This window comes from Cupressus sempervirens, chromosome 8, assembly GCF_028749045.1.
Source record: "Cupressus sempervirens isolate cs-2001-9-10 chromosome 8, ASM2874904v1, whole genome shotgun sequence".
Taxonomy (NCBI): domain Eukaryota; kingdom Viridiplantae; phylum Streptophyta; class Pinopsida; order Cupressales; family Cupressaceae; genus Cupressus; species Cupressus sempervirens.
This window is the reverse complement of record NC_143125.1, coordinates 112,982,054-112,994,557: the sequence shown is the minus strand read 5'-3', so window position 1 is coordinate 112,994,557 and position 12,504 is coordinate 112,982,054. Positions and strand designations below refer to the sequence as shown.

General features: G+C 34.3%; 1 protein-coding gene across 3 annotated transcripts in view; it reads left to right on the top strand.

Annotated features, from left to right (window-relative positions):
• Nucleotides 1-9,247, top strand: part of LOC149541838 (Plastid-lipid associated protein PAP / fibrillin family protein) — a 178,211-nt gene extending 168,964 nt beyond the window's left edge. For 2 of the 3 annotated variants that reach the window (XM_089796914.1, XM_089796913.1), the window contains exons 10-11: nucleotides 8,648-8,755; nucleotides 8,845-9,247. In XM_089796914.1, the coding sequence (XP_089653040.1) occupies nucleotides 8,648-8,755; nucleotides 8,845-8,926 (190 nt within the window). In that variant the 3' untranslated portion in view covers nucleotides 8,927-9,247. Of the gene's footprint in view, nucleotides 1-8,647; nucleotides 8,756-8,830 lie in introns of all 3 variants that reach the window. The other variant, XM_089796915.1, reaches the window with a different exon arrangement.
• Nucleotides 9,248-12,504: the final 3,257 nt, after the last annotated feature.

The window sequence follows — 12,504 nt, the reverse complement described above, 5'->3', positions numbered from 1 at the left end:
CCCCAAAACCCTCACTAAAATGCTCCAGAACCTAGGGCTTTCTAATTAAATTCCCTCCAAACACTTATGAGATCAATTGAATGATCCTACACCTTCACTATATATTTTACATCATATATTTCATTGCCAACTGTCACGATTGGCTTCAGAGGTCCCAATTGTCCCTCATGCCTTCTTGACTTCCTCCATGGTCCTCAAAGTCCTCATGTTCCAATCTTGTGTCTTGGGTGCTCCTGCACCATTTTTACAAACAATTGGCTTGCAAAATAACTTATTAAATAGAGAATTTGTAATGTCTCCGATTTAGCAGGTTCCTAGAGTTTGGTTTTTGTCAGCTCATCAATGCGACCCCCTTGAGTTGACATTTGGTTTTGGGGGTCTTTGATATGGATTTGCCATTTTTGGACTCACTATTTTTAGTAAGTCACTTTTGGTCAAGTTTCTATTTTGGTCAAGGCAGTTCTGACAATGTTGGTCACTTATCATTTTGCTTTCCGGCTCTGGATGAATTGATTTGGTGGTCATATTTATTGCAATTATAGTGGGACTTAATGATTATTTAATGCATTGGTGATTAATTATGGTGCTTTATAGTATAAAGTAATTGGACTTATATTATAAAGCAAGGTTTAAGTGAGAAGTGTCAAGGTGAAGCCACGTTGCATGAAGTTTTATAAATATGATTTATTTTCGAAGAGAAAGGCATCTAAAATTTATATATTTTTCTTTGCTCGATTTCATCTAGCTGAGGGTTTGAAGGTATTTCTGAGTTTCTCTTAAACAATTGTGCTGAGGTAAACAATTGTTGTAATCTCCTACTGTAATTTCTATGATTAAAGAGATTGTCATTTTGGAGACAAATCAATTGCTACTGAGTCATATTGTTCAGCAATTGAAGGGAGATTGATTGGCATTAATATTAGCTGTGGTTGCATTTCTGGAAGCACGTGAGACATTAGATTACTGTTGGGACAGAAAATAATATTACAAGAGGTTTGGGCATTGCATACGGCTAGCAAGGCACAGTATACACACCCTACAATCAATGTGAGCAACCCGTGCAAGCAGATTGGGCATCAGATGTTAAACATTCTGGCCGCCAGTATTAATTGGAGGTGAAATTTGTTATTTGGCATTGGACGTTTTGAGCCTGGGAATTGCGTTTGAGGCTGGAGTTAGCTGACGTGTATGTGGATGCTGTAATTAAGGCATTTTGGATGCCTCTCACAAACTGGCAATACCTGTGTTTGTTTACAGCAATCAGGTTTATTTGTTTATTTAAATCTTGCAAATTCGTTCCATGAAATTGATCAAAACTTTGCCTTTATTTAATTAATAAATCCAAAAGTAACTCTTGTGTTGTTCTTAATCATAGCGTTTCCCTATATTCTTTATATGATTTGGAAAAACAAAAAACAAAAGAATATATAAAACAAAAAAACAAAAAAGAAAAGAAGTTCATCCTTGGCCAGCTAAGATTTGTAGGAGTGGACATAGTTACTTTGTAACATTTTTGTAAAGCCAAAGGTATAGACGTTCTAGCAGATGCAACATTGCTGCTAGAGAAAACCGAAACACAACTCTATCAAGGAAATTGATGCTCCTCGCAAACCCCACAATACCGTTCAGTGTAGAATCTAATAGCAAATCAAAACGCCAAATTGCAGCTCATAAACAACTTCAAAGTAATAGTATTTTGAACAGAAATGAAGGCTAGAAAAGGGTGCCCAAGCCAATGGAAAATCAAAGCAAATAATGTGATCAAATTGGTATACTTCAACGCCAATTTGTCAAACCCATTATGTAGAATTAATTCTTAGACTCAGAACACAATTCAGTGTGTATTTCAAAGCTCAAAGTGCCAACAAAATGGAGGAATCAGACCTCTTCTTCAGCCAATGTTGAAACCCTCATGAAATTGACAAAGTCATAAAATGAAAATGGTAAGTGATCCATAAATCAAAGCTAGAGGCTTGCTTTTATAACAATTAAAGTCAAAATCTTCATCAAGACACCAACAACTAATAGCTTCTTCTATACACTTTTCACTTAAATGCAAACTTTTGTTTTGGTTGCATATTTGAATTCATAATAATATAAAATAATAATCATTTACTCCAAAACTTTGATTATGTCCTTGACAAAGGCTTCCATGAATTAATTAAATAAATGGCCCCTTCCAATGATGACTCAACCCTCAAATTAAGTGAAATTATAACTTTATAATAAGCCATTTATTGATTTAATAACAATTTGGCCACTAAAATAACAATACTCCCAAAATACTTATCTTTTAAATATGTCGTCTGAAACAGAGCCACACCTATTATTTCTCCATGTGACCAAATGCACTTTCCTAAACTAGAAAGGGTCCCTCTCAACCATCATGAGACTTGCGATAAATAGTAGGTGCACGAAACTATGCCCAACCATAGTCCAATCTGAGTCAAGCAAAGACCAAATTGGAGCATACTAAATTGTGAAGAAAACAAGACCCTCCCATAATCGAGTCTCTGCCTTAGAAGACTTTCTATCTGCAATAATTAGCCTGCGATGATCACAATAATAAGCTAATCCCTCAAACTGTGATGCTAGCAAAAATTGGGACATTACAAATACCATATTTGTAGCTGTTTTTGTTTTTGCTTCCATGCAATTTTGCATAAATGTGATGACCGAAAAGACTTGGTGCAATCTTGAGAAACTCACTATTTGACTACCATCCTTTCAATTGGTAATAAAAGATCAATAGGATATGTAAAGGTATTGGGAGTTCTCATGACATGATGGTTTTGGAACCCAACAATTTTTTCAATTTCTTTTTTACAATCATTACTTTGAGGAAGGCTTACGATGCATTATAGGGTAAAAGTTGGCTGAGAACAACCTAAGCCAACCATAATTGGGAAATGGCTTTGTTGTTACTTAAGACTTGAAATATATATAATAGTTTTAAAGAACCAAGTAGTGATTGAAGAAGCTACATCTAAAGGATCATTAGATTCAAACTTAGAAGAACATTCAATAGGTGGAAGTTGAGGTACTATAGCATCAAATATGAAGGAATTCCGGAGTTACAATCTTTATTTGAGGATGAAACCAACTCCTTTAAAGGACTTTTCTATTAGCAAATGGAATATCATGAAGTGTTTGTAACGTTGTGGAAATCATGGAACTTGAATAATGTGAAGAGGAAGGGGGAGAGAGAGAGAGAGAGAGAGAGAGAGAGAGAGAGAGAGAGAGAGAGAGAGAGCATCATAGCACCATCATATGCACATCTATCTTATCCCCAAGAATTTACAAAATACAAAGCAGGAAATAAAAGTAGTTTGCTTCTACTATGTGGGTTTGCCCGCATCACCAGCGCTCAAAGTTCTAGGAATATTATATCCCCCACTTGCAACTTCTTGCTGAGTTATTTCTTTTTGTTGTTAATGTTGTCCAAATGAAGTCCAACGTTTCTAAAGCAGCCGACTTGTTATGTGTTGTCAGTAGTAAGTATTGATGTAATGGTTTGACATTCAATTTATAGTAGAGCCTTGTCAATTTAAAAAAGAAAGTCTTATGTCAAGAAAGGGACCTTGTTCTTGGATCCTCTCTGTTACAAAAAAGTGTAGCATAGAATCTAGACACTACCTGTATGGAATATCTGCTTATTCCATACTCATGTTGTTCATTGTTACTTTTTAAATCATTTAAAATTGCAATTACTTGGTAATGTATAATGTATCAATCACTATAACCTTTTTTTGGCATGGTAATGCAGATTAACACAAGTTTTCCCTTCTTTCATGGGACCAAATCTGTAGATCTAAAAGTTTAGGTGGAGCTGGTGTCAAAAATATCATACGCCAAGGAATGGCCTTAGGAGCAAGGTTATTATGGAGGATGATTAGGTTCCCTAACCTCAAATGGGTTAGGATTCTTTCCCACAAATACCTTTCATCCCTTAATCCAGTCAATATCTTTCGGGAGATCAACCCTCCCAAAGGCTCAAGATTGTGAAATATCCTCTTGAAATGTAAAAAAATTATTCAAAAAAAACTCTCGTGGAATCTTGGGGATGGAAAGGAGGCTTTGTTTTGGGAAGACTCTTGGGGTGGCTATTAGCCCCTTGTCCATTATCCTTCCTTGCTGAAAGCCAAATCTTATTTGGTAGAGAGATGGGGAACAAAGGTGAAGGACTATGTGGTTTTTGAAGAAGATGGATTGCATTGGAAATGGAGAAATCTTGACGTTGAAGACATTCCCTTAGAAGAGAGATTTCTTCTTCAGTCAATTTTAAGATCCAGAATGATCTTCTTTAAGGGACGGGATGATAAACTCATATGGGATGGTAGCAAAAATGGAGAGTTCAACTCAAAAATGGGCTATTTGTATCTTGAATCTCTTTAAGGATTCTCTCAATCTCCTTTCCCTCTCCATCTATGTTGGAATAAGTTCTGCCATCCCAAGGCAGGATTTTTCTCATGGATTGTCCTTCATCAAAGGGCCCTTAGTGTAGAAAGGCTTAAAAAGTTTGGGATTTAGAGGCCTAGCAGATGCCCACTATGTGAATCTGATGAGGAATTTGCTGAGCACCCCTTTCTTAACTGCTCTTACTCAAGCTCATGTTGGCATTGGCTATGTTTGCAACTGGGAGTTATGTTGGCTTTCTAATTCAATCAGGAGTATGTTGACTTCTTGGCCGCTACTAAGAACAGATAGTATGTATCATAGCCTATGGATTACGTCTCCTTCCATAATTATATGGGAACTATGGGAAGGAGAGGAACCGTAGAATCTTCCAGGATAAGTAGATGCCTGTTGATTAATTAAAGAAAAAGATTGAAGTCTCTATCTTTGAATTAAGTAACAATAGATTGCTTAATTCTCTCCCCAAACATACTAAGATGACTCATTGGGATGAAAGGATGAGAGATAGATGGATTGGCCTGAAAATTCTCTTTTTGGGTGATGGAGGGACTCTAGGTAAATTAAAGAGATTAGAATGTGTTTGGTAGGCTCGTAGGATGGCTGGTTCAAGCTCAATTTCAATGGAGCCTCTAGAGGAAATCCGGGTCAAGTAGGTATAGGGTCTTGCAATCACAATGATCAAGGGATTGAAGTAGCTAACTTGTCCAAATATATAGGTGAAGCTACTAACTGGGCAAAGATTTGTGCTTTAGTGGAGGGCCTTTGATTGCGTAAATCCTTAAATATTAAATTTTTAGAAGTTGAAGGGGATTCCGCCATCATAATTAATGCCCTTAGAATAGGTTCCCTTCTTAACTGGCGAATAGATGCTAAATTAGCTAGAGCTTTAGAACTTGGCAAATTTTTTGACAAAATTATTTTCAATCATATCTATTGGGAAGGTAATAAGTGAGCGGATGAGTTAGCTAATATGGGGATTAATGCATTTCTAGGATTGGATGCTTAGTTATTTCCTCATCTTCCTTACTAATTATTAATTACAAGGCTCGAAAAAGCTGGTAAGTACAAGTTGTCTTTTAAGTAGGAAAAGAGAGATATCATTAATTTTTGTGCTCTTCCCCTTACTGAATCATGATTACATTTGCAAGCTTTAATTCTTTGCAAAGTTGAAAATCTAAGGTCATAAAGGAGGCTTTTATTACTCCCTTTAAGTAATTGGTAGAAGCCTCCCCTCGTTTAAGCTTCTTGCCTTTCTTGCTCTTTGTCTGATCGGATTTTGAGATGTATCAGTCTGATTGGTTTGTAGAAGTATATCAAAAAGGTATTTTGTGATGCTACTAATCAGCTCTGGGTGTGTTGAAGCTTATTTGATGTGAAGTCTTGATTTTTTGTTTAAATGCTCCATTAAGACTTTATGGGTTTCTGCTCCTCAATCTCTAGTTGATAGCCTTCTGCAATTTCTTTTTTTTATCTTTTTAATATTATCTTTATTTAAGTTTTCTAACCTCTAACAAAGAAATATGGAGTTGTCTATTTAGGTTAGTTTTTCTGTGGATGTTTTAGGTAATTTTAGACACAAGAGTGGATCTCTTTGGAGAAGATGGAAAATTATAACCATTAGATGTGGAACAAATGAGAAATTTTCAAATTTGGGCTAAACTGAGGGACCATCACCCAATTCCGTCCTTTCAGTGCCTCATGAGTTGGGTTGTACTTTTTTTATATATAGCCTCGGCCGCTTGCTTAAATCAATCACTGTCATCTGAGATATATAACTTGTTCTTTTGCAAGCTTGATCTTTTTACCTCCTTTTATAAGTTGGTTAGATTTTAATTTTTGCCCTATTCACAATAGTTTCTATTGCAGTTATGGAATTTCAAGGACTCTGAGAGAGCTATCTAACATATCCTTTTCTTTTCCAAACTACAAGTGCACATTTGCATTATGGATTTGGTGGTGTGAAAAAGAAGAAAACATATACAAATGTTGTGAGCCAAAAATTGTTAATGCCTTATTCAAATGGATGCTATTTTAAAAAACTGAAAGTTCATTCGTCGAGTCTGCTAAACTGGTAGGACATTCATGTTCTTTGATTGATAAGTTGGCTGGATCATACTTTTTGGTCTCTAATTAGTACGGCTATTATACAATATTTAAACCATGGCAGTAGAAATTCAAGGAACACTGTCTGTCGATGCATAGTAGATAGTACAACATGGTGAAGGCATGTACTTCATAGAGAAAAGAAAAGGTTTGAATCCAGAAGGGGAGCTGGATTGTACATTTTGTTGAACAGAGATACAAAGTGAATGGAAAAATAACCCCTTTGTGGTATTGCATAATGGGGATCTCAAATTGTTCTCACTTGGCTTTGTTCCTGAAACAGTGCCGATTTTACCCTTTACAAGTGAATTGGATCCTTCATATAATATTTATTTATGAATGCAGGATCAACTTGTCTCAAATTATCTCTCTGACCAAGCTACCCAATTGTCATCTATAGCCCTGCATTCTCTTAATGCATATCTGAAGCTGGGCCGATTCTGGGTATGAAAATTCCTGGAATAGTAATCTGCGTAGAATTAGCACAGATTCAGCCTGGGTCCGGAACCTTTGGCCATAATTTGGCCAACATTTAGGTGTTATAAAAACCTGCAAAATATTAATCAGAAGGACTACGAAGCTAATTTTTTTCCAGACGAAAACTGTGAATCAAAAAATTAGAACTGTAAGCGTCAGGAGACATTGGCTCAACAGAAGAGGGAAAAGCCGCTAGTCATCGAAGAAGGAATTGATTGGAGAAAAGACCATGAGCTACCCGACCTAGCCATGCCTCTTTTCTGATTATAAATATTACCATTGTGTTTGTTCAGGCCACTGCGCATTGTTTTCTGTGTAATTAGACACATCAGAATAGGCAAGACAAAATAGGTGATGAAAGAACATATATATATATATATACTGAATATTTAAAACATAATTTAAAATAATCTAATAATTCCAATAATTAAAAAATAGGTTAAAAATTTTAAGTTCAATCTATTATACACTTTATTAATATTGTTTATGAAACAATATATCAGTGATTATATAATATAATTAGAAATTAAGAATAATATAAAATTGAAAAAAAATAGAAATTAAAAACATTTATTTATATAATATTATTAGAATTTTTATTTTTATTGTGTATGTACAAATCCAAACATATGCAGATTTCAATTTATAATGGTATATTATATAATTATATTCATGTATCTGATTCAGATCTTAATTTCCATTCAACTTAGATCTAACAGACGTGGCTATCCTTCCTACAAACTGTATAGTTGACCAATTTTCAAAAAATCGAAAATATCATAGATTTTTCTGAAATTTTCAGCATTTGATCTTCATGATTTGCATAGTTTGTAGTCGAAAACAACAAAATTTTTGAAAACAATACTATGTTTTTCCTAAATCTGAAGAAAAAAATTGGAAAAGGTTCTGGCTCAATTGACAAGAGTTTTTTGTAACAACGTCACAAGGTCCTCTAGTCTCCCACCAGCCCATGCGATACCAGAGGATGTCTCACACCTGTCACTGATAACGTTAAAAAATTTACCCGACCACCAGCAGTTTGTAGTGGGGTGCTATACCTGGTTCCTTATGTCTAAAAAATATATATTGATGCAATAAAAACGTGGGACATTCCCACTTTACACTTAATTAGTGGCTTATATAGGCCTAGCTGACGGACATCTTTTAATTGCTCCTTTCCTTTTTTGTTTGCAGATTTTTACAAATGTTTATTATGGTGATATCGTTATTGACTTTATTAGTTATATTATAATTGTGATTATACTATTGTTTTTAGAGTATAATGTCAATGCTTACATGTTCTTCTACTAATGATAATATGCTTGTTCCCTGTCTTAGTATCTGATATTAGATTTTCTCTTTATTTTGTCCTCGTATCTATTTAGAAAGAATAACCTACCATCCATATTATTTTTCTCGTCCAATTTGTTCATCTTGATGATGGACTGAGCATGATCTGTAACATTGATGGGAAAAAACTCACAGTTCACTAAACAACTTCATGAGCGGGTAAAATCATGTCTAGTATGCCATATTTCTATTTTACCTTTTTTTTAAAATTCACTATGTGTATTAAAGATAGAGAAAGCAGTTTTGAAGTCTCAAAGAAGTGGTAGCATTCTCTTTACATGCTTAATTGGATTGAATGCAGAGTTGCCTTCAATAAGCGATATGAAGTGAATATTGAAGATGCTGCATTAGAATTCAGCTCTCTCAAGCTTCCGTTAAAAAGCACTTCCAAGATGTCTTTGGAGTTGTTGTATGTGCCTGTAGTTTGTGTTTCCATTTTATTCAATTTTTGCAAACTTAATAATGGTTTGCTGAATAATTTCAGCATGCTGCATGTAGGTATGTAGATGACAAGGTCCGTATTATGTGCTCAGAGGAGGGTTGGCTATCTGTACATATCCGTGAAGGTGACTCCGAATGATATTATATTAGCATATATTGTATTTGTAAGAAAATAAATCTATAGTTTATTGGCTTCTGTCGTTCAAATGGAAAAAACTTACATGTAACAGTATATTAAAAAAACTCATTCTTGATTCACTTGAAGCAATAGGTGACTACAATTTACTATATAGCATAATTATAAATAACATGCCCTTGGCAGTTCCATTTGTTGAAGAATGTAGGATTTATAAGATATATATGTCAGCTTGACAAATAAATTTTTTTGTGCAAAAGAAAGATGCCGTCTTGGCCATAAAGTAAGATGCTATGTATATCTAGATGTGTATATATTTAGTTAGTTATTGTGCAAGAGATGAAAAAATATCAACTATTCTGGATAGTGATCATTTGTATGTGGCATAAAATGGCATATGCATAGCTAGATACTGGATACACATATAGACATTATTTTTGGGTTCTGTAATTGAAACAAAGCCATCTAAGTGGAAAAAAAATGATTAATTCAAAATTATGTCCTCTACCACTTATAGACGATGTGAATATATTGGGAATTTCTATAAATGACTTAAAATAATTAGAAATGCATTTTGTTTACAAAATCTGATAAGGAAATGCATTTAATAAGTTAGTAAATGTGTAAGCAAACCAAACAAGCTGATCTAGATATATATAAATGCAATATGTAACAAAATCGCTTTCTCATGTTAAATAATGATGGTTGACAGCCATGGTCAGAGACTCTAAAACTTTGAACCAAACTAAAAATAGTAAATTGTCTTTGTAAAAGGATAAGCAAATACAAATTTCAAATACAATATGAAAATAGTCTACATCTTCCTCTTCCCCTTCCTAGTAGCTCTAGTCCACTTCAAATCCACTTGCAATTGATCTACAAGGCTATCAAAGACTCTCCACCAAAACCCTTATCTTCTCCAAACACTAAAAATTACAAAATAAACAATAACTAGGCAACTTGTTGGGGTCTCAGTTTTATTGGTGGTGTTGGCGAGAAGTAGTTAGGTTATCATGAGAAGTTTGCAATTTATTGCAAAGAAGTGGCTAACTTTTTGTCAAGAATTTAAGGTCTTCTTAACATTGATTTCTCAAGAGAAAACCTTGTCTATGATTAACATAGTAATAACATGATAATGAACGATGAAAGTGTTTTGAAAATCATTTCAAACATATTAGTGATAGAAATATCAATATAAGTATTATTATTTAATGAACATAGATGTCAAATAGGGATAATGCTTGTAAGAGGGCTATGCATTTAGGCTAGTGGAAAGTGAGCCTGCAATTTCAATAACAGGAGTACACAATTATCAATTTTTAATGTTAGAGATTTAAATGGGGTCATGGCATATTGATAATTTTTTTCATTATCTGTCATCATGATAACATATGTTTATACATCCATATCTTATTTAAATTAGTATTGTACAAACTATGAAGCCAACAAACTCATGATTCAAAAAATTTAACCAAAGGCTATTAGGTTTAAAAAATAGTTTCACTAACCATTTATGTGTGACTTGTATACACTTATGGGTTTGAACGTTCAAAACTAACAAGTCACATTTTACTCCAAATAAAAATAAAGGAGACTAGCACATTTAAATATTAATTGTCCACTTCTCAAGGAAATAGAAGAACAAGCAAGTCTATAAGAGGTGATTATGTTTTTTCTCCACAATAATTTTTTATTTTATTGAAAATAAAGCAACATTATATTCTACAACTTAAACCCTAACTGAACAACTAGCTCAGACATTGGTCCAAATTTTTTTACAAAATAACCACCCCAACGGCCTCAAGACCCTTCACGGTCATTACAGTAGCAATTCAAAATTTACTAACAAAGCAAAACCAACAAAATAAGGCATCCAACTTTTCCTCCTGACCAAACCATAACTACAACTTTACAAAAAGACCAAAGCTTTCATAGACAATTGTTTATCAACATCACAAAACATAAACTAACCCTATGCAAGGGGACCCAATCCACTTCCTTAGTTGGATGTCGCATCTTGGGGCTCGTTCCTTCCCCCAATGCACTTTTGAAGCCATTCATATAGCTTGGCCTCTGTGAATTTGGGTCCTTCATCTGCATCACCTTCACCACACCTCTAAAACCTCTCATTCAACTTTGCCTCATCCTTGGTAATCCAGCTAGACGCATGTTTCATCTCCACAATGTTCTTGTCTAGCAAATGATTCATCACCACCATTTATAATACTAGTTGTCCTTTGTGCGCTTCCATAAATATTCTTCTTCTTCTATGTCTCATCAAATCTCCACACAAAGGGAGAGTACTTAGTTCCCTCGATTTTCTTTAGACCACTTTCCTCTTCACCCAAGTTTATTCACAACCCTAGAATTGATTTTTTCGAGATTTCCTCCATGCCTTTGAGGGCTTCTTTCAGCATAAAGGTTTTTTTGTTATAAATTTTGCCATGCAAGATGCTCCTACATCAATTCTCCACTTGGTTGAATATTTCACCCAGAATTATCATTACACTCTCTGAGAGTCTTTTGTCTTCAAAATTGAACATTGTAGCAATCCTTTTCTTGGTCATCTGTTCATGCTAAGGATTTTGTTGCTCGGGGCAGGTGAAGGTAAAAGTTGTCTCCATCCTTCACATTCACACCAGAGCACTCTTTCCAAGCGACTAACAAAGTTGTGATTAAAATGACTCGTTGCCATGTTCAAAAGATCAAAATTTGCCCTCCCTCCACAATTAATGACATGTCCATCATGTTGTCTTTCATTTTGTCATCACAAAATGGAGGCAACACTACGAAATTTTTCTAATTAAGTTTCATATTTATCTAAAATAACTCACCATACGATTAGCAAATATTGATCAATTAATCTTCCCCAAACCATATGGCAATATTTTTACTGAAGGTTCTCATCAAGTTATTTGTGTTTTTTAAGTTTGGTGACATATACTTGATGCTTAAGGCCTTCAAAGTCCTTTTTTGTGTTTTAGCATATTTGTTTGGACTACTTTAGTCTTTTTGTTTCCTTCAATCTCTTGTTTTTTGCCACACCCTCATTTTGAGTTATCTTACGACTTAATCAAAGTTGTTAATAAAAAATTATGAAGGTTTAAGTGCATGTGTAATCATACTTTACAACCCCAATTGCATATTTTCAATATTAGACCTTATAATTTGATGTTATGTTGCACTTTTTTATCTTTTAAGTTATTACTTAAGTCATTTAAGTTATGAAGTGCACTTTTTAATCTAATTTGATGTTATGTTTCCTACATTTCGTCTCAAAATACAACATGTATTCCAATGCCAAAATTGTGATTTGACATTATAAGGCAAATGAGTGATATGCAACGTGTCTAGAAAAGCCCAATTTGCATAAAAAGTCTTCTCCCAACGTTTAATGCAAATGAAAAAGCAATTTCCTTGGGTGTTTGACTTATATGCTCTTGATATTACATTTTTAATATATGTAAATGCTCATATAAACCCCAATTTCGGACATTTGAAGGACAAACGTGACATGTAAAGAGCTTGAAAAAGTCTAACTTGTGCCAAGACTCTCAATATGCATATGCAAAGCACTCTAA